General features: G+C 35.3%; 1 protein-coding gene across 2 annotated transcripts in view; it reads right to left on the reverse strand.

Moving 5' to 3' along the window:
- The window catches only part of LOC138336108 (universal stress protein in QAH/OAS sulfhydrylase 3'region-like), a 60240-nt gene that overhangs the window by 29146 nt on the left and 3713 nt on the right, over positions 1–27381 (reverse strand). The window contains exons 2-4 of one of the 2 annotated variants that reach the window (XM_069285413.1): positions 3473–3568; positions 2523–2629; positions 63–1643 (exon numbers count right to left, since the gene is read on the reverse strand). The exons of the other annotated variant lie outside the window; for it this stretch is intronic. Of the exons in view, the coding sequence (XP_069141514.1) occupies positions 1446–1643; positions 2523–2629; positions 3473–3568 (401 nt within the window). The 3' untranslated portion in view covers positions 63–1445. Of the gene's footprint in view, positions 1–62; positions 1644–2522; positions 2630–3472; positions 3569–27381 lie in introns of those variants that run through there. 2 annotated transcript variants of the gene reach the window in all.

A 27381-nucleotide genomic window follows, 5' to 3' on the forward strand; every position in this document is an offset into this window, starting at 1 on the left:
CACGTGGAAATGGGCTCACTATAATCTACATCGAAACAACAGCAATTACGAAAACGCAAGGGTAATTAAGGAAACATGTTTATTATATTCACGTGACATGCTCACAACCAATCATACAAGTTGAGGAACATTTTAATCATGACAAATTTATTTTCATAGACAAGATTATACAGTACAAGAATGTAAATCATCAATTATTATTTAAAATATAAAGTGACGTGAAAAATCGTTGCTTAATTCTCGTTGAAGAGAAAGATGATGTTTCTTTTTGTTTGAGGCCAATGTGTTGGTTTGAATAGAAATTATACAAGAAGAGGTTGCTGGATATGGAATTTATTTCACACGAGTGAGTTATAAGGTAAAATTTCAAAAACAAATTACTTACGAGTGTGTAATACATTCCATGTGCGACAACCGCGAATCGTGTGCCCTGTTTCTAACACAATTATATCAACTGTGTGCTGATAGGAATATTACCAGATTAAGACAGACATGTAATGCCGACAAATGCAAATTATATGTAGTGATATTTTCATCAACAAAACAACACTTATTTATACTTATAATTTTACATAGAATCAATTGATATAGAATTTCATATCTTAGTTAGGATTGAAAAATATCACTTATTCCATAGAACTGCTGCATAATGTACTTGTCGAAATGTATTCACGAATGTTGCGATATTCTTCCCGCCAAATAATCACCAAACCTTTGTATGTAAGTTCATTTCCGGTGCAGTTTCAAATCTTCATACGACAAAACATAACATTTACTATTAATGTGTCGGGTCGATTGCACATGTGAGGTTTAACAATCACCTGAGGGGTTTTGTTATCATTGATACATATTTACGACACCTCATGATTGACAATACATGCTATTTCATTTTTCTTGCAATACTTCAATTGATCATTATGCATCCACTCTTTTTTTCTGAATAATACATACATACACGTCCATAATATACAGGTATAAAGTGAAATGTGATCTCTTCGGAAAACCTCGTCCATCGGCTTTCATATTGATGCTGCTCGTTTTGCTGTTTTAGTCTCGTTCAACCAGACCCTTGTTGGCTTCGCATGCTACACCAGACAGACAATGTATAGCATTAAGCGTCTGCTTGAACGAGACTACGCTTTCACTGACTCTTCCACCGACAAGATATAGAGACGACTTTTTCTCCAATAAAATATTATTCTCGAGAATCGACACAATCAATCACTCAAGTGACGCAATATACGCAGAAAATGAATAATCAAGGCAATCTTCTTTAATAAATGACCAACTATTCCGTATTTAAATATGCCGGGATAGAAACGAGCAGCACAAATGATGTGGCTAGAATGCATCCCGAGGTGTTCCGATAGGCGCGATCTATTTACAGGTAGGACACACACAATCTGAAAAGAAGAGGTGTTCCGAGCGTTAGAGAAGAGGTGTGGTTAAGGCTTGTGGCACACGATGACTGGCACCGGACTGTGGTGAAGGATGTAGTCACTGACGCTGCCTAGGAAAGTACGACGGATAGATCCCATCCCCCGGGTCCCCGTCACTATAAGGGCCGCATGGTTCTCCACAGCGGCCTTGATAATCCCCTCCCCCGGGCTACTTGCGTGGGCACTCTTTACTGATCCAGCTAGCTGAAAAACATGAAACAAGGAACAACCGTCAGGTTTCCCATGAATAAATGAGCAGTCTAAAATCAACCTCAGTGTTTAATTTTCCATTTTTATACAGTAGCATGCACTCCCTTCTTTCCTCGATCATGATGGAAAATGTTTCAGTTAATCACTGAAGTCAATATATTTTAATTTGATCAGAGTATGAACGTAACTTTATCTGCAAACTGTGTGAATCCGCGTTGGATTGTCTTCGGAAGCTTTATGGATGCCTTGGCAAGATATTCATGATAAAAGAGTGCACATTGTCATGTACTTGCATGTATTCATGGCAATTGGGATTTGTTAATGGTCTAGGCAGACCGACTTCTGTATGTGAACCAATTGACCTTTTCAGTTTTTGCTTTACATTTCTATTTTGACAACAGGTGTGTTGTCTATATGGTTACATTTAATTGAATTTAGTATAATCATTTTAAAATAGGCGAGCACTGGATTCAATCGATAAAACGGCTAAATTCAAAGGAAGAAAATAAGTCAATAAGATCTTTTGATCCTAAGGCAGTAAAAGACCAAACTGAAAAATATCTTGCAATTTTAAAAAACGGTGCGAAGAGAAAAAAATGAATCTCATCAATAAAACAAACCGAAAGAAAGACAAGGTCTTGTAAGGATTTAAAAAATAAAACGAACTATAGAATATTGGAGATAGTATACGACTTTTGAAAAGTTTGAATGTGACTACTCCTTTAATGATGTAGCTAAAGCTCAGTAAAAATAAGCCGAAGAAGTTGTTTAACTGTTATCGATGATGGTCCATTAGTGAATATAACGACAGTTATAGTAACCCTTGAAGTATCTAGGAAGGTTTCCTAAGAACAAAGCTTGGATGAGAAATACCTGTCTTTCCTTGAGGAGCTGAGCAAATTCCTCGAGTTTGTGCGTGATCTTTCGTTTCTCATCCTCGAGTAAGGTAAACAGAACGTCTTTATTAAAGGTGTACGGAGCTGTAACAAGAGAAAAAGTAACATTACACATATGTAGCTTCATTTACACGAGTCCCATTGTCTTTTTCCGATATTCCAGTGTGAGTTGGAGTTGAGAAATTAAAGATTCTGTGCATCAGTACGATTATAAGGAAAGTAAAATAGTAAAAACGAGATCTTGGAGTATTTGTTTGGAGATTGAACTAAATATAAATATGATAGCATTTTATTTTTAAACCAGTTTTCAAAAGAATTGTTGACCTATTTATACGATGTTCCTTTCAACATGAAACCGCAAAACATTTATATGGAGTCAGGGTACAGACCAGCTATGTCAGTGCGGTTGTCTCATAATACCTTTATAGTAGCAGACTTCAGAAAATGTAGTAGAGTATAACCTCCCTTGTTGGCATAGGTAGTGACTATATCTTAGAACAATAGTAGTTTTATACATTGCAAGTGAAAGATTAAAAATTAAAGAAATGTGACCCGCCTCTGATCTCTTTGTTATATAGGCAAATATATTTCACCGTATCCCCCCCATTTATGTCTCTATCTTTATATATATATATATGAACACATCTGTAATAGTATATCTTATTATCATTTCATATTTGAATAAAACATATTTGTGAGGAAAATGCTTTCTAAAGTGTGACAACTTCTGTCTACCTAATCCCCGTTTTTTTCATTTTAGGAATAAATTAAGCCTCCATAGTATAAACACTTTGGTAACATAGTCTGTACTTATATGTAGTATAATCAAGCTATTCATACAACTACATATAATTTTAACATCTGAAAAAGGACAAGTATACGTATGTCGGCTATAAGATATATATTTCTGCGCTGTCCCATACTTACACGAGTACCATTGCTGATTATGTAGAATCTCGTTGAGTTCCACAGCATGTACGAGGATTATGTTATCTGTTGGCTTGTGGACATTTTTCACGTACCCTGAAACATAGAAATACAAAAATAACTATCTCAATCTTATGACCATATTTTTTTAACTTTACAGTTATGTAAACCTTATGTTCGCGTACGCATTTTTTGCCTTCGTCAGTTTCAACATATTCGAGAATATTTTTTTTAAACATTCCTGATGAAGGGTTATACAGTATATTTACGATTTGTTATAATTTTGATACAATTATCCGCGAAATATTTAAATTCGCGTTTTAGATGTCTAATAATAATAATAAATTTTATTTATTGAGGATGGATTTACATGTCTCGCAAAATTATGCGGAAATGTTTATCTCATGAAAATAAAGTGGATTACAATAATCAATGTACCCAAACATAGATACCCCCATTGTATCATAATAAACATGTACCCAAACATAGCTACCCCATTGTATCATAATAATCAATGTACCCAAACATAGCTACCCCATTGTATCATAATAATCAATATACCCAAACATAGCTACCCCCATTGTATCATAATAATCAATATACCCAAACATAGCTACCCCCATTGTATCATAATAATCAATGTACCCAAACATAGCTACCCCCATTGTATCATAATAATCAATGTACCCAAACATAGCTACCCCATTGTATCATAATAATCAATATACCCAAACATAGCTACCCCCCATTGTATCATAATAATCAATATACCCAAACATAGCTACCCCCATTGTATCATAATAATCAATATACCCAAACATAGCTACCCCCATTGTATCATAATAATCAATGTACCCAAACATAGCTACCCCATTGTATCATAATAATCAATGTACCCAAACATAGCTACCCCCATTGTATCATAATAATCAATGTACCCAAACATAGCTACCCCCATTGTATCATAATAATCAATGTACCCAAACATAGCTACCCCCATTGTATCATTATAAACAATGTACCCAAACATAGCTACCCCATTGTATCATTATAAACAATGTACCCAAACATAGCTACCCCCATTGTATCATAATAAACAGTGTACCCAAACATAGCTACCCCCATTGTATCATAATAAAAAATGTCCAAAGTTACAGTAACTCAGAAACCTTTCAGTTATGTTTGAGGACTGTAAGAGTATCAATGGGGAAAAATCATCGACCAACGTTCAGTTTATCACGGCTCCAAGCATTAACTTGAATTATGACCAATAGATGGAGTGTTTGCTACCATTCCAGAAATGCCAAAGCTTAAAAAACGAGATGTTAGTTGTGCTTCAGATATGTTTAGAAAGTAATTTGATACCATAATAAAAAAAGTAAAATATTTCAATAATCAATAAACATGTGAGAAGCAGCACAACTGATTACCGATTCCTTGAAAAGATAATGGGAAATAAATTTTTGGTTTGGAATGCTGACGATGTATACACACGTAAACACAATTGACATGAAACAGTCGGTAAAGGTGACAGATCTATAATTTGTCTTTAGGAATTGGTATCTTTCCGCCGCTACCGTGACATTGGGGAATCTGCTGGGATAGAAAAGACAAGTCTCTATTTTAATCTACAGTAAATAAGACTAATGAGTTTATTACCCCAACACACTTCAAAATAGGCATGCAGGAGTACATCTGAGCTGGCAGTTTCTATTGACGGTATAGTTCTATCACATATCCTGATGTATGAAGGGTTGTCTTATATCTAACACAGGCAAATAAAGGGTTATCTTATATCTAACACAGGCAAATAAAGGGTTGTCTTATATCTAACACAGGCAAATAAAGGGTTGTCTTATATCTAACACAGGCAAATAAAGGGTTGTCTTATATAACACAGGCAAATAAAGGGTTGTCTTATATCTAACACAGGCAAATAAAGGGTTGTCTTATATCTAACACAGGCAAATAAAGGGTTGTCTTATATCTAACACAGGCAAATAAAGGGTTGTCTTATATCTAACACAGGCAAATAAAGGGTTGTCTTATATCTAACACAGGCAAATAAAGGGTTGTCTTATATCTCACAGGCAAATAAAGGGTTGTCTTATATCTAACACAGGCAAATTAAGAGTTGTTTCACATTGGTCATGCTTTAGGAAGGGTTGTCTCATACTAGTATATATCATATAACCTAATATACGAAGGATGGTTTTATATTTAACATACATAGATGTATGCCTTGATGTATGAATAGAGGTTTCTTATCTAACATAGGTCCTGCTATGCGAGGAGCTGTTTCATAATCAACACAACTCCCGTTTTTGGAATGGTCGTTTGTTTCACATCTAGCCTATGCTTTACGAAAAAAAAGTTTCAGACTGAAAACAGGTCCTACTTTATGTGTGGTTATAACCAAAGGTTCCGCTTTACCAAGGTCAATGTGACAGTAATCGGTATGTAATAAGGATGGGTTATTATCTAGTACAGACTCTAGTGTACTATTTACCAGCTAAACCTTATGTATGAATAATGATGACCTTATCCACGACAATGAGTTATAAACGACCCTGCATTGAAGTCAATAGATATATAATTTGTTGAAAGTTTTCCTCAGCATAGTCTGTCTCGGTGTAGATGGAAACAGATCCTCTTAATGCACACATTGTTTATGTGAAATCACGAGTCAATTGACGCTGTAAGTGACGATGCGATACTTGTAACATTTCCCTGTCGCGATCAAACATGAAACAAAGGTTTTGCAAGCATTAAGTGTACATTGTATTAGTATTTTTTTCAATAAATCTCTGAAATGAACCATATTGCAACGCTGATATCTTCACCACATGACGTTATTTTTCAAATTAACCTATAAACATGCCTGAGTCATTGTATGTCAATTCTTGCAACATGTTTGAAAAGTATTGTAAGTTGGTCATCGTGTTATAAAAGACGACTAAACATGGGCTAATAGTTATTCAGGGTTCATTCCTTTGACAAAGATTCTGTCCCCCGGCATAAAAATTCTGCTCCGGCTTAGTGCTTAGTATTAATGGAGTTGAACAATTGGTTTGCCGGTTGTTAGTATGATGTGACCGGGTGGGTGTGTTGTTTTGTGTCTTTGGCATATGTCATTAAAATAGTACATTATAAAACATAAATCCCACTACCACATCAACACACTTTTCATCAACTAAGCGCATGTAAAAATGGACTGTGAATGTGAACTCTAGTCGGGTCATCTCAAAATTACATAAACAACCAGGTCAACGATACAGTCGGGAGATGCAATATATGTCAACGCGCTGGCGAAGTGAAAGGTTAAGCTCCGTGTACAACGACATTGTTTTCGACACAAAGGTAATAATTTTCTTTTGATTGCTATAATGTTTTAAGTAATTTCGACTCATAGAATAATTCGACTCACAAAAGTTTGTGGTTAAATAATTAGTATACTGTAAGAGAACAATTTAGACTGAAAGATTTGTTCGACACATCGCAAAAATCGACTCAATGAAGTTACTTTGTTGATAAAAATGTCTAATTGGACGTTTATACTTTAGCAATTAACAAATCAACCACTAAAAAGACAAACACATGTGGTCTTTATCACACAGGTTAAATTGTGTCGCGGGGTCATTTGGAATGCCAAGAAAGTGATCTTATTATGCAAGTGATACAGGTGGTCGCTTGTGTAGATCTATATATATAGCTTATCCCACTTTATGTCGCTAATGTTATCGTCATCGACATCATCGTACTCTTCTCTAATTCATGGGAAGACACAGACTTAACAGGTTTCCTGTTAGGATGGCATGATTCTGAAATATATTGTAATCCTTCCTAAGTCTACAGACAAAACCAGGAAACCTGTTATAGAATTGATTCCACTGAATCAACATTTCCGGATTCAGTAAATCCGGCTGCTACAGCATCCAACTCGGTAATTGTAATGTCACCTGTCACACCGAGTAAAAGTAAACCATTTGATATTTGTACCCCAGAGGTCAAATGAAGGCATGGGTTTTCCAAATAGAATTACTGAAGATGTTATATAGATTAAATTGTAGACGGGGTGAACACGCAAAAGACATATCCACTTTGGTGACAAATTAAAAGGATGTGGCAGCTAGAGGTAAGAGGGAAGATAGAGTCTAGTCTTCGCCTAATAGGGTAGGCTTGACGTATGATTTGATTTTATCACATGTACTCTTAGAGACTAACTTTAACAAAAAGTGTTATTTTTTCTCTTCTCATTTTTGCACGGTTTACAAGAAAGGTGCAAGACCCAGGGCCTCCGGAGGATAGACTCGCCGCGTCATCATCGACAACATCACTTTTGGCTTTGAGTTATGTCCCCTGGCTGCCATATACCATAGTCTATAAAATGGAAGTTTCTGCTCTTGCTCAGTGCTTATAAAGAGGATGAGTAAAGAAGTGACCGGGGAGGGGGGTGGTACTTTCAGTGGGATAGCACTATGAAAAGGGCAAGGGTCCCACTATCACAAGGAGACACAACACGATTATACCTCCAAAAGCATACAAACATTCACATATGGACCACATTGCATACAAGGGATGCCATCCTTTAATGGCCTTAGTTGTTGATGGTCTAACTAACCAATCAACCAACTCACCAACCACCCACGCATATAAATCGGTACCCACGCATATAAATCGGTCAAGTTACCATCACTATCTATCACTAATTGTGACACCATAAGGCACTGCAAAAAGGAGTCAAACTTCTGATGTCATATCTAAAATAATCATAGAGATCCATCGGGTAATATAACGAGGTAAGGTAAACTAAGAAGCATAAGCGTACAGAGTGTGTACACAAAGGCCGATGGAGCAATAGTCAAGAGGAATCGGGCCTATACCAAACGTTACTTAATAATTCAATAATGCTTTGAGACATTTCAATGTACTATTGGATTGGATTGGTAAGATTTCCTTTACTTATAGAAATTAGACCTCTGATTTGGCGTCAGAAATTCTGTAGGATGGAAGTCGTTTGGTGCTTTATTACTCCACCGAATATGCATATATTTGCGTTGCTTGTGCTTTATTCATCCTCACGATTTGTGTTTATTTGCTTTACTTGTGGTGGTAAATGAGTTTTCAGACATTAACTGTATAATTTATATCAGTGAGGTTGCGGAGATTGGGCGCCGAGTATCGATGGGACCCGAGTACAATGTAGCTAATGAATACGATTTCTTTGTAAGAATAGCAACCCATTACTATTGCGTTCATTTGTCATTTACTGGTATCAATAGGTACCTAACGAATCAAGAAAAATATTTGTGGAGAAAACGATTAATTAATATTTGTCACACGAAATTATGCGTGTTTCCGAATATGTTGAATATATTGTAACTTTAATCAGTAAACGATTCTGGCAAGGGTCCAATGAGGATTTTAATCAAGATAAACCACGGTAGAAAATGGAAGACTTTTGTACGAGTTCCTGCATATGATTTGTATACCTGAATGTTCAGTAAAATATTGCTAGTACAAATAAAGTTATCATCATCTAGTCTACCCATCCCATAACACGGGAAGTAAACATAAAATACATGTAATTCATGTGCATCTACTTTATTATGTAATTTGAAAGTAGACACAGTTTATCGAACAGTGACACCACTTTTCATCCTCGTGTAAAATGTGATATGCTTCGATATGACATTTTTCACTGTTGTGGATAAATCTTTTCATTGGCCACAAAATGATATAGATGTACAGATCTACAAATGTAGAGAAAAACGAATAATTTTGAACCCTCGATCAAAATTATGTTTAGGCACACTTTCAAATAAGCATACAAAAATATGTGACCTTGGGTAAACCTTTCTTTAGGGCAAATACTGCTTTTATTCACTCATGTTCTAATCTTCTGATAACAGAACTCTCAGCCGAGCTATGAAACACTCATATAACGTTTTGGTTTCTTAGATAGGTAACACGAATAACATTGTTTTGAAGGTAAAATGAATATGTTGCCAGGGACCGAATACGGACAAATGCTGGAACGCTGGCGATCACACGTTCATGATACATGAGGGATATATATTATTCGCTATATCTATACACAATGTACGCATTATGAAAAAGTAACATTAGTATTCTTACACTACTGCGAGTAATTTTATCCCTCACAGGAATACGAAACTATGGTTGTGCATTTATTGTGCTTCCCCCTCATGGGAATACGAAACGATGGCTTTTGTAAGTGTTATGTTAACATAGCACACAGCTCTTGATTTATGGGGTATTAACCCCATATTAGGCTATACTCTATAGACACAACACGTGTTGCTTTAATACTCTCTACACAGCGCTATTGCTCCTTTATGACAAAGATGGCTGATAAATTTTCATGATCATTAAATTTCTTTTCTTTAGGGAAGAATATAAAGTCAAAGGCCCAGATATTTTGTGAGTTGTTTTTTAGATGGGACTACTGGGAATCGTTCTCGGGTTAAAGAACGGACAACACTATAGATCAGTAAAAATCTGTCGTTAGTTTTAGGAAAACAGTTTTACTATAATAAATCCTAATTTTTCCTTTATCATTTCTTCAATGGTTAATTGCCTCGAACTTACAGATATTTTCATAATGTCAAATTATGCTTGAAACAATTACATGCACGATTAGAAAGGTTGAGCAACTTTGTATTGTTGACCTATTCCCATAAAATTTACCGTACATCAAGGTAGCATATAACTCTATTGCTATACTGCTGTTTGAGTTACCAGGTAGGTGAAAAACAAACAAAATTCCTCTCTAACGAAAGGGCTGTAATTTTGATGCTGTTATCAATAAAAGGATATTGTACTAAAACTTGCATCTAGAAGCAATACAATTTCTTCGGTGACGTCGCGTAGTATATACTTTAATCTAGGTTGATGGTTTCCAGAGTCCATACAAGACTATGATTCTAACTATCCATACAGTTATGGAAATATATTTCTATTAATCTATGTAGATTATTTTCACTAGCGTCTCTTGAGTAGTCGATAGTACTTTATCACTATTGGGAACCAAAATACCAGAGTTGAATAGATCCAATTCTGGAACTGGAGTTTTAGGCTCAGGTTGATGTGCTTTTAAATAATAACTGACAGGTCTGAAACATTAATTCAGTTAGTCTGTCATTATCTTACACAGGAGGGTATAATTAAATATTACTTGTACACGGAAATGGTAACATAAATGTCAGATACTGACTAATCGGAAGCATATACATCAAAATTACTGAACATTTAATTCACGCAGCATTCATTGATTCTAGCTGCACACTATCCTAATGTTTATTATTTAATGTTCAAAACACAATATAAACTGGCGTAATTGGCGCTATATTACTCTCGGAGCTGTATTTTGGGATCATTCACAGAAAGGTCGAGTCTTTGGAACATCCGGCCGCACGTCAACGTAAATTAAGGATAAGTGTGCAGACCTACCCGTACATACGGTTTGATACCATCATCGAGATTTTACAAAATGTAATTATAGTTGCCTCTTTCTCTTGACAGTCCAGCTTTATAATGCACACGTCAAAACTCTTTTGTCAAGTTGTCAGAAACAATTTGATAAGTCCGTTTCTATGAGATTGCCATGGCACCACTGTCGTGAGAAAATCATTCGTGATCTCATCGGACATTGTCGCTGAAATACAAGTAGTTCCCCGAGGAGATCCGAATGGAGGAAACACTTTATCGTAGTCATCTAGGTATATGATATCAACTGCGATACGATTACACCATGTATTCCATAGGGATAGTTTAAACATAGATTCCGAATACCCAGGTAGTTTTACACAGTGTCTGCTTTGTAATGGATTATTCTGCAGTCATTGCCACAACACGAAACACGACGCATCATAATGAAAATTACACATACATATGTATATAACACAGAAAAAAATACAAGCTAATCAGCCATGTGGATGTTGTATTATCGTACCCCTTATATATCAATTTTGGTCCATATAATATTCCATGGCTGTCAAATGTAATGAATGAGGCAATCAAAGCTGTCATTATTTATTATTCCTAATTGCCATGTGTGCCGTGTCTTCTCAGTTTATCAGTAATGGTGAAACTTAATGTTAGTGATAATTTGTATTCTATTTCGTTACTAGCTTTCAGAAACATCTCTCCCAGCGAACGTCGTGAATTAATATAAGATAACATAACCTAATAATTCAAAGTATTATAAAGTCTATGTTTTGTTTTTAGTTCCAAAGTGAGTATCAAATGACGGATCCTTTATTTTGAGAATGTTTTTTCCCAGATATTGTTATCTTGGGGATAGCAACTCACGGTTATCGATTGAAGAGACATTTCTGAAAGCTAATAACGAAATAGAATAGGAATTATCTATTGCATAAGGTTCTATGTTTCGATTACATTTTGAATTTGGCAGTTCGTTTGCAGTAACGATTTTCTCGCGATCGACATTTAATGATATGGAAATCGTATTTACCAGTATCAACATCGTCACGACAACATCAGCAATGTCTATGAACCTAATCAAAACAGGCGTTACATAAAACTCAATATAGAATATATAATTTATATCTGATATCAGGATATATATTTTTAACAATTTTTCAGACTAACAGCAATCTAAATAGCCAGCCACCTGGTAGTCGAATAGATTGTTTCCAGACTGAATGCTTGGACTCAATGGTAGCAAACATAATTTTCAAGTATTAAATAAATATCATTGTATAAATGTCAGGGGTTGATATAACTATCTGAAGACTTTTCAATAATTTAATAACTCCTTTACATTCATTCTATTTTAAGCAAGCATCAACGATTTGTGTCAAATGTGATTCGGGATAATGATTTTTGTATTTCTGTTACGCAATAGACATAACTATAAACCTTACACAATCACTGAGATAACCCGAGCCATCTGATAGGGGGGTCATTAAATATTGAAGGGCGAATTGATAGTCTCTACCATCAGTGATACCGGTATATTCCGTGTTTTATAGGGACATGTTGCTTGATTTGCCAAATAAATCGATTATATCTTTAAACTCTGTTTATGTTACATGCTTTATTTGTATCATACATACAGTAATTGACTGTGACGTGTTTTGACATAACATACAGTAATTGACTGTGGCGTGTTTTGACATAACATACAGTAATTGACTGTGACGTGTTTTGACATAGCCTGGAGAGCCTGGAGCAACACCAAGGAAACATACTACACAGAGAGCCCAACACAAGTGCCTGTTCCATTGTATATTATTCATAAATTCTATGTCGGGAACTAATATCTAACCTGATATTTGTTCAAAATTATTTCATTTTAAGAATATGAACTGTTATATAACAAACAAAAATAGTCAGCTTTAAAGGGATATGTCACACAATGTATATGGAGGTGAAAGGTGAACTTTTTTTTTCGAATGATATCTTATACAGTTATCATGCATTGATCGGTATTATAAAGAGTGCTCCTTAAGATTGCAGTCTCGTGTTGCGGTCTCATATGGAGCAGTTATCAAATACTAGAAGACGATCGATGTACTTTCTGGGTTTTCTTTACTACATAAATCTTGTATGTCATGACAAAGACTATCTACAGGACGTATATTACACACACCAATGAATCCGGTCGTTATCAGACGGGAGACTGCTTCGATATATGATGGCTATTGAATGCCAAACTCTCGTCATAATTCGACAGTTTTTTCCTGGACGACACACACATCGAAGACCTAGCAGACATGTGTGGGACTATAGCGATACAGAGTCTATGTAAGTGGCCGGAGAACCCGAGTCTTCTATACCATTAGAGCCTGTCAACTCTTGTCCACGCAAAGTAATTGTGTTAGAGGAATTTCCGATAGTCATGTTTCCAAACGAACGATGTGAAGGCATTTTTCGTAGTTTCTGCGAAACCAGATCCGGGGGTATGTTTATTTTGCAATTGTCTCTTTGGCATTGGTGCATTTGTATATTGGCTCATCAACGCACTAGTGAATAGATGTATAACAATGCCTATTGGAAAGTGTGGAAATTATATAATATATCAACATGTCAACTACTTTAGATGTACAAACCTTTTTCGAAAATGAAAGCATACAATGTGCAATTGACAAGTTTAAACATCACTGCAGTGTTGCTGTCTTCTACCCATACCAACATATACCACCGTAATAGTTAACTATTTATGAACCCCTGTATTCTATTTTAGGCAAACAACAGCAATTTGTGATGTTATAATTGATTTCAAAGAATCGTTTTTGTTTTCGTGATACACCACCGATATAACGACATTACACAATCACAGAGACAACCCGAGCCATCAGATAGGGGGTCATTAAATATTGAAGGGTGACTTGATCGTCTCTACCATTAGTGATACCGGTATATCCCGTGTTTTACAGGGACCTGTGGCTGGATTTATGAAATAAATATATTATATTTTCAACCTGTGTTTATGTTACATGTTTTTATTTCTTATGATGAATGATTGATCAACGCGTGTTTTGACATAACCTGGAGCAATCTAGCGAAAACCTATCATTTAGAAAGCCCAAGTCATGTGTTCCATTATATATTATTCATAATTTCGTTTTCTAAAATCATAAGAACATGAAATCCTGTGATATAAACAAACAAAAGATCGTCAGCTTTTAACGGATATATAACATATTAAATTTAGAAGAGAAAGGCTTAAATGTATTTTTCCCTCTCTTTTTTTTTAAACATTTAATATAGGTGTCTTGTATTGATAAGCGTTGCTTCCTTCTCAAGATTGCAGGTGTCGTTGTCTTATGAAAATGGCCTTTATGACCGAATGGCTAGGAATATTGACAATATATCACTAGGTTACTTATGGGTCTCAGGTAGTGGTGATCACATGACGCAATTATCAAGAACTACAAGTAGATCGATGTATTTCCTCTTGTTTTTTTCTCACTTAATCTACAAAAAAATAGATTGCCCTGGCAATTTCTATGTATCGCAATTTACATACCAATGAAGTCATGCATTACCAGACGGAAGAATATTTCCGTTATATGATAGATATAGAATGCCAACCCCCCCGTCATAATTCGACAGGTTTCCTAGAGCATACACACACAGGGGCCATAAGGGACGTACAACTACCTGTACAGCTATATAGAGTCTATCTTAATGTCCAGAGAAACCCCGAGTGTGATGTACCATTAATGCCTGTCACCTACTGTCCACGCAAAGTAATTGCTTTAGAAGAAGTTCCGGAGAACAGGTTCAATTAGAATCAGGAAATGTTTTGTTGTATTTCTTAGGAACTTGTACTGAAGAAACAATGATTTTTCTATCACTTTTTTTCATAATACTTTTTTCGGATCATTATATAGATATACCAATGTTGCACTAGTGGTATAATGCAAAACAACGTCCAGTAATGTTTTAGTCCAAAATACTCCGAAACACCTTCAATAAACTTGTAAATGATATAGATAATATGAGTACAAATAAGTTATCTCTCTATATAAAATCCTTTTTTCTATAGGTGTCCTGTATTGATAAGCGTTGCTTCCTTCTTAAGATTGCATAAGACGTTGTCTATGAAAATGGCCTCTATGATCGAATGGCTAGGAATATTGACAATATATCACTAGGTTGCTTATGGTTGCTTAATACATGTAACAATTGTTTATGCCATATGAATGTGACAGCAGAAATTGAAAACAAAAAAAACTTGAATGCGTGGAAATAACATTATCAACTTTGTGCTTCAGATGTAAAAAATAAACACCAAAAAAACAAAACAATCGCTTCTCAAAAATGAATGCATGCAATTGACCTCTTTACACTTTCCTGTAGCCTGGCCTCCACCACCTTGTCGCAATGCTCCATGCAAAGGTGACTCACTCTGTTCATTTAGATTTTCCAGCGGCATACACGAAACAGCACTGTATTATTGTCAATGCACACCACAGACAACGTCATTCAGACGTAATACATAGTGCCACTCTACAACAAACTAAAGTCTCATACCCAAATTTAATTTCAGGTATTGTGCGATATTATAGTACTATTTGACTAGGTTGACAAGGATAATGTCGACATTTGTTACAAAAATACAATTATTAAATTCTATCTACGAAGAAAACTTCGATGGAAGGCATTTTGGTTGAAATTTGTCCCAGAGCGCATTGTTCTATGATTTATTATGACATCAGTGCATAAAGATAGTATCCTTTTATGTGTAACAGTAATGCAGGTTCGAAAACTTGCTCAGTGAAAATTGACTGATTAAATAATGCATTAGAAAAGTTTTCTTTCAAGGCCAATTCAGTTGTTCTTTTCACATGTTAGTATTAGTATTAATTTCTATAAGGTATGTTATGAAAGAAAACGCATGCGCACTAGGCATACTTAGGGCATTTAATTTATTCTTCAGTAGGGAACAAGTGTGCGTTGACTGCATAAAATAAAACAAAATCTAAAGTTGAATAAAATGACAGACGAATTATGAATTTAAGATAAATCATTTACGGATTGTGTGGTTGAAAGTATATTTTGGGAGGCTGCGGTATATTCGTGTTGTGTTTTCTTTGTAATATTGGCCCTTTTATATTACTAATTTTTATGCATGCTTGAAGACTACCATGGGAATGCAGTTCCTCAAGGTCAAATCAGTTTTCTGCTCGATTCAGTTGTTATTGGATTATTCTCCATAAATATTCCATTACATCGATGTTAACAATATATGCTGATGGCACTAGGTATATTTATTTTCTAGTAGGGAAGAAGTGGCCTTGGGCTATATGAAAAAAGGAAATTAAATAAAATCAATGGTCTACGTATATACTGCAGATCCGTGGACCGATTCCAAGACACGAGTGTATCTGCTATCCATCAAGGCCTTCAACTTAATTCATTTTATGGATAAAGCGACGTATTAAAATTTTTGATATAAAGCTGTACATTAATGTATTATATATGCCTGGGTATTACCTATTGCTTAATTGTTATGCCTCTGCTTTCTGATGTTATTTAGCACTCATCCAATTAATAGTGAAAATATTATGACACGATTTTCTAAGTACATTTAGGTCGTTCGGTCTTTTTCTCTAATTGAGTGCAGTGGGAAAAGGTTCGTCCTTGGCCCGCATATAAAATTCAAACCGGCATGATAATGGAGGTGAAGGCCTATCAATTCTTCGTGGGTTTAAATCAAAATAAATTTAAAGGAAAATAAACATACCAAGAGATCTTCATCAACAACTTCTATAGCATTAAAACGTACACACGCACACACGTTAATGACATATTAAAACGGACACGAAATATTCGACTCTGTTTTGATATCAACAATCTACTGCCCTAAACTTGTATGTGTTACCTAACTTAAACACAATCTGTCAATAATGTGTATCTGTAATGTACATTGTATAATGTGCACCGTTGCATATTTTCTATAGGTCAGTCGTAAGGATGACACCATTCCATTATTTGAACTATCTGTGTTTAAGCAAGTTTTTTTATGTAAGTTCGTACGTCTTTGTGTTGTGGCGATCAGGTATTCTTTATTGTTTATAAACCCAGAGTTTCTCGACGTTTCGTTAATTACATGTAATTGTTAATTTCATGATTTTAACGTTTTTCAAGCCGATTTGTTTCTGATGCAACAGCTGTAAAACCCACAATATTAAATGGTGTAAGCTCCTCCTTATATGGACACTTTTCTATCTACTTAATTTTTGTTTCTTGCTGTTGATTTTATGATAATTACCATTTTATTGATTCATCTCTCGTGTATTACAGCTGTAACATCATAGTCTTGGTACTTGTTAAAAGATATGTAAACCCTGTAAACATCCTCGAACAAGAGCAATATGAGTTGACCTATGAAAAAATAACATACCCAAGAGAAATGCGTTAAGTTTTACTCATGTATAATAGCAAATTCAGACTTTTATACAAAAATCACAGGAACCATCTTTTATAAACGGCCTTTTTAATGTTTGGGATTGGTGGTGCAAACAATACGCATTCTCTTTTACAAATATACATTATAGTACGTATGCATTATATGATCGGGACAAAAACTCATCGGAATGTACAAAGAGGCCTGATGAATCGACTAGCAGGCAGAACCATTCCCTGAATGACATATATTCCTTTGAGGGAAGATTGGCCAAGATTAGCCCCTATATCAAAGGAAGTAGGTATTGATTTCGTCATTAAGATCGTTTGATTAAACTTGATAAACGATAGATAAATTAGACGGGAGCTTACGAGTCTATCGAGGCAATTCATCATTGTGACTGGTATAGATAATACAGCGACCGCTTTGATGAACAATATATTTCCTGGTATGCACACTATCTTTGATTTGGACAATAGTCCGCATCATTTTGTGCGGTTAGGGTATATTGGTGCAAAGGAAAACATTGTTAATCTGGTAAACGTGTTATTACGAAAACAGATTAGTAGGATGTATATACAATGTTTACTAAAGTTATCAAAATGTATGTTTTATGAACGTGCGTTGAATTATTTAATTCACGTGCATAAATTGATAAGTAAAGTAAAGTGGAATCCCTTAAAAAGACCAAACAACAAACATTTCATAAAGGACACTACAAACAAAAAATATTCGTACCAACAAATACGCTGTTTCGTATGTTTAAACAACGTAGACGACGTCACTTTCAACCAACCGGAGTAATCTACACAACACGACATCATACAGCTTTGACGGTGCGAGACACATACTATGATCTATAATGAACAACATCTACTACAGCACATGATATGGTCTATAATGAACAACATCTACTACAGCACATGATATGGTCTTCATTAGGCACTGTGGCAAACGCATAACAAATACAAGAATAAATTGTGCCAATGTATCGACAACATATATATCGCATGGTATTTGTTTGCCATAAGTTCGATGTCATGACAAGCCGTCGGCCATAAAATGACGATGCATGGTCTATATTTCTTGTTCCACTAATTGTAGACAGAATATAACTTGAGGTCGGTTTCTTGTACTATGACAGGGTACAATAGTCCTTGACTTTGTAAGTATGTCACGGTAGCCATATCACAGAGGAAAAGGAATGTAGGTACATGACCCCTACGTACGCCTACCAACTTTGCTAAAGATCAAAGGATAACATTTTCCAATTATTCCATAAGTTTGCCGACCAATATAGAACTGTGTTCCAATAGAAAACAATATCACAAGTGCATTGGTCCGTGTGTATGTCAACCAAGGTAAACCCATAGTATATAGAATCCCCAGTGCTCAAATATGTACACCGACTAAGGAAGCCAAATAATAGATAAGAACACGGAATCATGGGAATCTTTGACGTACACAGATATTACAGCTGATGACCAGACAAATTTCCCGTGACAATGAGGAGGTACCGTACCAGTTCATCATAGGCTATTTCAATAGGTATAACTCTGAGATACCAGACTGGGCAAAAGAGAAGCTTTAGTGTTCTGGTTATAACCATGTATGTCTCATCTCCTCAATCAATGAACATCAATGGGCGTCTGTGTCTACGGATGTTTATGTATTGTGCATGGTCCATAACTATACCACTACCGACACTACTGATTGGTTGATTAATTGATTGGGCTTAACCTCCTATTAATAGCTAAGGTCTAAATTTGAAAAGGTTGAGATATAAAGTTTCTAGATATATATGGGTATTTTACCAACATTTTTGATGCAAAAGGGTGAAAAATCACTTTGAAAGAAATTATAGGATTTTCAGGAACTCGGCTAAAACATCTTGGGAGTTAAGGGGTAAGATAAGGTCTCCCTTTATGCAATGTGTTGCGTGTGTGAATGTCTACGTTTTGGGAGGCTGCGGTATGTTCTTGTTGTGCCTTTATATAATAGTAAAAATGACACCAAAGACAACGATATTTTTTTTCTTCGTAAAAATTACTTTTAGTGATGAATTTCGGGTGTATTTATAGAATAGAACTAATAAAACTAATTAAACAGTTAAGGTTAAGAATGACAACGCAAAACTAAACATTAATGTAGATATTTGGAAAATAAAGCAGTAACAGATTTTTTCAGCAATTGGGTTGAATTTCGTTTAGATCTCAATGCAGAGCTGGGGAGAAACAATTGCAAAGGCTATACTTAATTTAAGGACCATGGTTTTTTTGGCTTGCGTTCAATAAAGCCGTGAGAAACTAAAATACATTCAAACTATGCATACTGTGGTATGTATTATACAAATTTTTCGAAATTTGGTTAGACGATGCCCTTCACCTTAAATTCAACTATGACTCTTTCTAGACGACCAGGCACAAGTTAATAAGTTGAGCAATCAATGGTAGAAATACACCTTCTTTAAGTTTACCACAATTCGATGTTTGCATAAAATCAAAATATTCTGTAGAAGTAAAAGTACGGATGGGAATATGGATAATACATTATTTAAGGTCACTATCTTGTGAGTGAGAATATATAATTATGATACTGAATATCTGATGAACCCATTCCTTGTCATTTGTCCCGATAGCTGTCAATTAGGCCAAATCCAATGACAAAGCACTGGTCGACCTCGGGATCGGGAATCTATATTGAGATGGGCTCTGATGTTTTCAAGTTGACAATAAAGTTAATTGAAAAGATAAAAGCTTTGTCTTTCAAAGATGAAAAATTCGTTGTCATCTAGTTAAATGAGATTTTAAAAATCCATTCTCAATAATAAAAACTAATGTTATTCAAATGTAATCTGTACTATCCCTTAAACATTACGTATAATATATAGTCAAATCTGTCTATAAAAACCAAACAAGGAATCAAGCAAGGTCTAATGGTCTTGATTGTACACAGTTCATATTGTGTTAAAATTTACAATTTTGGATCAAGAAAAAATGTTTGTATTAAGCAGGTGTTCTTTATACAAAGATGGTCAATATTCTAAAATGCCATCTCTAGAATATAAAATAATTCAACACTTCACAATGTCATCCTCAGTCTACAGCCGTTAAGTAATTGGGAAACAAACATTCCCCAACACTATCACTATCTTATAATGCCTTCGATGTACCAAGACGTATACCAACACCATTTTACTATGCCATTACTCGTTCTATTAGGCGTCAACGCATAACAGTGTCTCGTACACAGTATGTAAATACTACTTCAATAATAAAATATGATTTTACATCCGAACCTTGTTTCCGTAAGACAGGTTGAGTTCCACAGAATATCAACAGTTTCCATAAAGCAGCGACTTTGAAATGTCCATCCACTAAGATACCGTAATATATGTTCTAGAGATAAGACGATTCGTCTTTGCCGAGTAGCCATACAAGTTTATGACCTGTCAAAACGTCTGGCTACAATTGCCTGATTGTTTTTGAACGTCAGAAAAAACATGTGACCAACATTTCGAGGACAATACATCACCATAGAAACACGAGACGACACAAAATCGTATAAGCTAGCTCGGCAATGGTTTTAGTCTCCATGCAAGATATATCGTTATGAGCTTTCCATATAAAGTACACTATGAATTAATGAGGACCCCGGCTGGAATTGCTCATGATCGTATCTGTTGATTTAACAAAAGACAACAGTAATGAAAGCTACATGGTATATTGCTGTGAGAAAAGTATAGCACAAAATAATCAAATTTGGATTCAGCTGTGAACGACGTCCCAAAGGGATCAGTCTTGCCGTATTGAATTCATCGACAAACGACAACGGGCCCCTGATATAGATCATGTCATCAGTAGTGCCTGGTGGTTAGCATAAGATAATCAGTTATCTTGCCCAGAATATCAATGCTTCGCATCAATAATATTACTATATGCTTGAATAGGATCACATTGACAAATCATTTAGTAGGATTGTGTAAGAACAAGTATGCCCTAGGCACATCCTTGTGCCTTTCAAAGTTAAAGCCATATATAACCCTGATATCAAGAGGACAACGAGTTCCATTAAGTTGATGATAGTAAATGATAAGCATTACATTAAGGCACCAAAACTCTTCGATCGAAACGTCTTTTAATTTGTGGCATTGATTGGTCACGCATCGATGACCAGCGATGGTAAACACTTCGGATCAACGCCTCAGAACAGTACGTAAACAGAATAGCGTAAAGGTATTTTGGGGTCGTTCTGATAATACTATCGATTATAGTAACTGATTTATGTATGTCTATATACAACTGCACTTGTCCAGCATGAAGAGGGTCATAGGATTTTTATTGATCATTACCGAAAGACAATTGATGGTTAACATGTGGAAGTAAACATGGCGCCGCAACATCAAAGTATGTCAATACTTGGTGCAGCGCCGCGGGAAAGCTTTATAAGAAGTGATGACTTTTTAAGTGCCAAATTTCTCAGAATCGTTCATTGATAGGAGCATCCTGATCCTATGTATATATATAAAGTGAAATGCTCATTCTTACGAGTGTTGATGAATATGTCTGCATTAAACCAGTTGCATTACCCTAACTTATGAAAGATTTCAAGACTTTAAAGAAAGCATTTTTTATGACGTTTACCGAAATAATTGTCATAAGATATATTTCTATGATTAAAAAGGACAGGACAACTCTTTAGGAACACAGAAAAGCATTGTATTAAGTTATTTTTCTCTTCTTCCTAACTGACTTTATCTATCCTAATGCCTCCCTTGGCACCGCCTCACTTTTGGCCTTGAGTTGAGCATTCGCCCCTGTGAGGATGGCTCTGGGTTCTGTCCCCTGGCCGAGACACACCATAGTCTATAAAAGTGGTAGTTTCTGCTCCTGCTTGGCGCTCAGCATACTGGGAGTGGGACGACTGGTTCGCCCATTGTCAGTATAATGTGACCGGGTGGGGTATGTTGCTTAGTGTCTTCGGCGGCATGGTTCAGTGATATAGCACTATAAAAAGGGCAAAAGTTCCACTATACAAGAAGACACAACACGAACATACCGCAGTCTCCCAAAACACTCACCTCGCACTACATACACGCGACACATCCCATACATGGGAGGCCGTCCTTACATGACCATAGCTGTTAATAGGACGTTAATTAATCAAACAAACAAACAGGTATTAAGTTATGCAAAACATCGAGTAAAGTATTTCCCCACGATGCATTCCACGCATTTATCCCTTTTTAAAGATATAGACACGTTATATTTGCTCTGATGTTCCACTTTTTTTATTATTCTTCAGGGTGGCGTCCTATGACCATCGTTCTTCTTTTAGTTAACATGCACATCAGATAATCTTTGTCAATATAAAAGATTAAAAATGTAGTTCAGAAAATATCACTTTCAAGATGAGATGAATAAAAAAGCTGCGATGAGAATATTACAAGGGCCGCGTAAATTTAAACTTTTTCGATTCCTCTTGCATTAAAAATATATATTATATTGCATAAGAATAGCATGTCAAGTTAATAAAGTGAGAATCAAATGTAATTATCTCCTTAATCTATAGTATTTCTTACTGAAGCACACTATTATACCGACAACGAGCACAGCAGTTGTCCCACTTCCTTTATTTTGGTCACTAAACAGTAGCAGAAACTACTACTTTTATAGACCATGGTGATGTTTTAAGTAGGAATTAGCTTTATTACTTGCTCTTAGTACGTGGCAATGTATATTTGTTATAGAGAAATCAATCAAGAGGCAAAGTCTTAATTAGAAAGGTTAAAAAAAACACGAAAACACAAAAGAAAATGTCGATAATGTCATCAGTTTGAGAAAGATTAATAAATAAAAAACAGATATGATCATTCTTTTGTGTTTGTTTAAGAAATAACATCATCTATTAAAAGTCGATAATAAATTTGGTGAATGTCCTAAATGTACAATTAATTTGATTCTTTCAGTGATGCAATATTTAATCAATCTTTAAAAATGTATCCTTCTACAAAATGTACAGTTTGAGGCCTAGACAATAACTACCCATGACAACAGGGATGTATTGCACCACTCCATCACGGGCAATGACAATAGTTATACTCGGTATGCTCCAATGGTATTTGGTGTTTGGATATTTAAGATGAGTGTCAGCCTTGTCTTTGTTACATTTATAACCGCGTCTTGCCTACTGTTTATGATTCAAAATGCTAATCAACGGTAATCTACTATATATGATAGTTATCGACTTCAGTCCGACATTTAATTCAGAAAAAACATACTAATATACTCTCATATAGACAAAGCTTTAACCTTTGGACTAACACTTATTTTTCTTTTTGCGTACATGTAATCTAGAATTAAAAAAAAAAGAAATGCGAGCAATATGTGCATATTGCGGTACACATAATATATTTCCCGATAACGTTTAATTAGACGATGCCCTTCATCTTAACTATAATCCGAGCACGACTCCTGCTAGGTTCCCTAGTACAAGACGATTAGAAAGAATCGATGGAGGAAATAAGCCGTCCTTAAGCTCCAACACAAATCGATGTTTGCATATTCAAAATATTCTGCAGAAGTATGGATGCAAATATTGGTAATCAATTATGATTTGAGACGATCTCGAGTGTGCCGAGAGTATGCTATTGTGATAGTTCCTTCAGTATGTCTATCACTAAACATTAGATGGACTCAGTCCTTCTTCTTTATCCTGATAGTTCTCTATACGGCCAATGTAATGACAGAGTACTGGTCGACCAGGAATTCATTTTCAGTTGGAATCTGATGTGTCAAAGAAGATAATGATAGTTTATGTGAAGAGGATGTCCATATTATCTTTGATTTCATTCGTTGATAGCCAATTAATTATCCACTCTTCAATACAATCCATTATTGGCCTATCTAACCATAATGACCTCCTGCACCCTTAACAGTTCCTACAAACGACAACCTAGTCATTCAGAACTATGCGAGATGAGTATATCCCAAACATAACGATAGTTTGACGTCATTTTTTAATAAACTATTTTAACCAAGTTTTCACTGGCCATCGTCATTCTCAATGGTATTATAATCTCATATTATCATCACTACCATCGTCGTGATTTTCCTAATATCAAGCTAATTTATCATCATCGCCGCCGCCGTCGTCGTCGTCGTCGTTGTCGTCGTCATCTTAAAATTGAAAAAAAAGTCTAGGAAAAAACACTTATTTCTTCTCTATTCATATTCCCTACAACTCTCAATAAAATTACCATCCACAAACCATTCGGTATGCACCAGTGTTACTCTAATCTCTCAAAATAGAATGAACATGTTCCTTATACTTCTGTTAGGCTAAAGACTACATTTGTCCATGGCATCAAACAAACATGTTCTAACTAGTGTTTAGACAAAACATATCCGTTATCTCTTCTAACAAATGTCCATAAATTATAGACATTATCATAACGACTAGCTACCAATACCAGATTCTCGTGGACGTCAAAAAATGCATGTGTGGATGATCTATCACTTAACAATACGAGACGACAAAAATCTTCATAAGCCCTTTCGTCGATGGCTTCGTGGAAGGCTCTAGTCTTAATATATCGGTGAAAACCCTTCATAGAAAGTACACTATTCAATGAGGACATCGCCCGGGAATTGCTGATGATCATATCTGTTGTCTTAACAAAAGATAACAATAATGAAAACTAGATGGAATATGGCGGTGAGAAAAAAAATCATGCATGGAAGCAAGAAATAATTAATTTTGGATTCAGCTGTGGATGAAGCCCCAAAGGGATCAATCTCGTAGTGCTATGTTGAATTGATTGTATAACAAAAAAGGTGTCTGATATAGATCCGGTCAACAACTTTGTCTTGTAAGCGCAAGATAATCAGTTGTTTTATTCAGAAACTTAGTGCTTCATAATAAAGTTATTATTCTGTATGGGATCAAGTAGATGAAGCTTTCAGTACGTTTAATGAGTAAAAATGTCCGCAGAATGTCGTCAGAATGTCCCCTTTGTTTTCATACTTCTATAGGAAGCATTTCACGAATGCACTGTGTCCTGCATTTTTCAGTCCAAAATGTTAACCACTTAGATATTGTATAACCCTGGTTGCAAGATGACACTGAATTCCATTAAGTTTAGGATGGTAAATAATAAGATTTTCATTAAGGCACCAAAACTCTTCAATCGATACTCCCTTCAATTTGTGGCGGTGATTGGTCACGCATCAGTGAACACTGATGGTAAACACTTGAGATCAACACCAATTAAAGGCCTCCAATCCGAATGGTGTACAGGCATTCTTGGCGTCGTTTTGATAAGACTATCGATTATGGTAACTGGTTTATATATGTCTATATGCTTGTCTAGCATGAAGAGGGTTATGGACTTTTCATGGATCATTACCGGTTTGATTGTTCTACCGAAAGACGTGTCGGTACAATGCAATCGATGATTATCACCAGGAAGTATACCACCGCCTCAGCATCATGGTACGTCAATACATGTACTTGGTGCCTCGCTGTGGGATAATTTTATAACAAGTGATGGTCTTTTAATTGCCCAATTTCTCAGAAACTTTTGTTTAAAGAGTTTACTTGAATAGCTATCAAATTCTATATTTATCCCAGAATAATGGATGCGTGTGAAGTATAGTCCTAAGTAATTTGTTTTGTCGAGATGTATCAATTAAAAGTGAAGCCAGACATGTTGCCTTGAAATATGAACAAATCAAGGTAATTTTAGGACTTTAAAGTTGAACTAATGTATTTCATGGCGTTTGCCGTAATATATTTATATATTTTGCATGCAGAATGGAGCTTTATCGATAGAAAGGACATATCTTTAGAAGATATTTAAATACGATGAAAACAGTATGCATATAAATGAAGCGATGAATGAGAATGAGTCGCAATTAACGTAATAAGGAAGGAGGCACAATGCTAAAGCTCTTCCAACAGAGTAGTTTCTCTTTGTGATAGTGATATTGCCTAAAATGCTGAAATCCCCGATGCGCACTGCCACAGTCATTAGCAGTATAATACTGTCCTAAATACTATACGATAAGCTAGAGACGGACTGTCATGATTTAAAACACAAGCAAGTCTCCATGATGGACTAGAGCTCAAAGACAAACCTTTATGAGGAGAACGAAACTTTAAAATTGAAAAAAAAGAGAAAAACTTTAAAAAAAAGAAAAAAATCTAAAAAAAAAACCAAACTCATCAGCTTCAAAAGCAAGAGCAACCCGTTTTGACAAACAGTATTTTTCTCTATCAAAAACAGGAACAGATAAATTAGTATTTTTCTTTAGTTACAAAAGTTGCTCACTTTACAACATTACGACCATTGAAAAGTTTAAGCTTGTAAATAAAAATATTGAAATATATACACGACTAAACATCAATTATTTTTTAAATGATGCTCTGTCGGTGTTGGAGCATCTTTAAGTTTTTTTATAAGTAATAACATAATCGAATCAAATTAATTGCACATCCAGTAATCAGTATATACCCTGAACGTGCAAGCAAGTGATTATATAGGCAAATACACTTAGTTTGTGTTCCAGCATAGATATGGGCGGCGAGGAACGGAAAAGATGTATCCTAAGTCCGATCGAGGACAACTCTTACGGTTGTTTACAACAGATTGAGCAGAATTCGGCAATTGCTATCGTTTAATTTTTCTTTCAACGATTGTTTCTTGCAATACAACTGTACAATACAATTGTATGTAGTCATTTGGTTAGTTGAATTGAATACCAGTATAAATTTGGAGAGCTACTCAAATAATTTACCACGACAAAATAGCAAATCATGTCGGAAAAAGACAACAATGTTGGTAAGGAATGTAAAGGCATATATTTTTAAGTTTAAGTGAGTTTCCAGAATCCTGATAATTGTAAATTAGAGTCCGCTCTCTTGTGATTTAGCTGGAACTATTGGATGTCTTACGAGTGAGTTACTTGTTATATATAAGATACAGAGATAATGCATTGCAGTCTTT

Source organism: Argopecten irradians, chromosome 12, assembly GCF_041381155.1.
Source record: "Argopecten irradians isolate NY chromosome 12, Ai_NY, whole genome shotgun sequence".
NCBI lineage: Eukaryota > Metazoa > Mollusca > Bivalvia > Pectinida > Pectinidae > Argopecten > Argopecten irradians.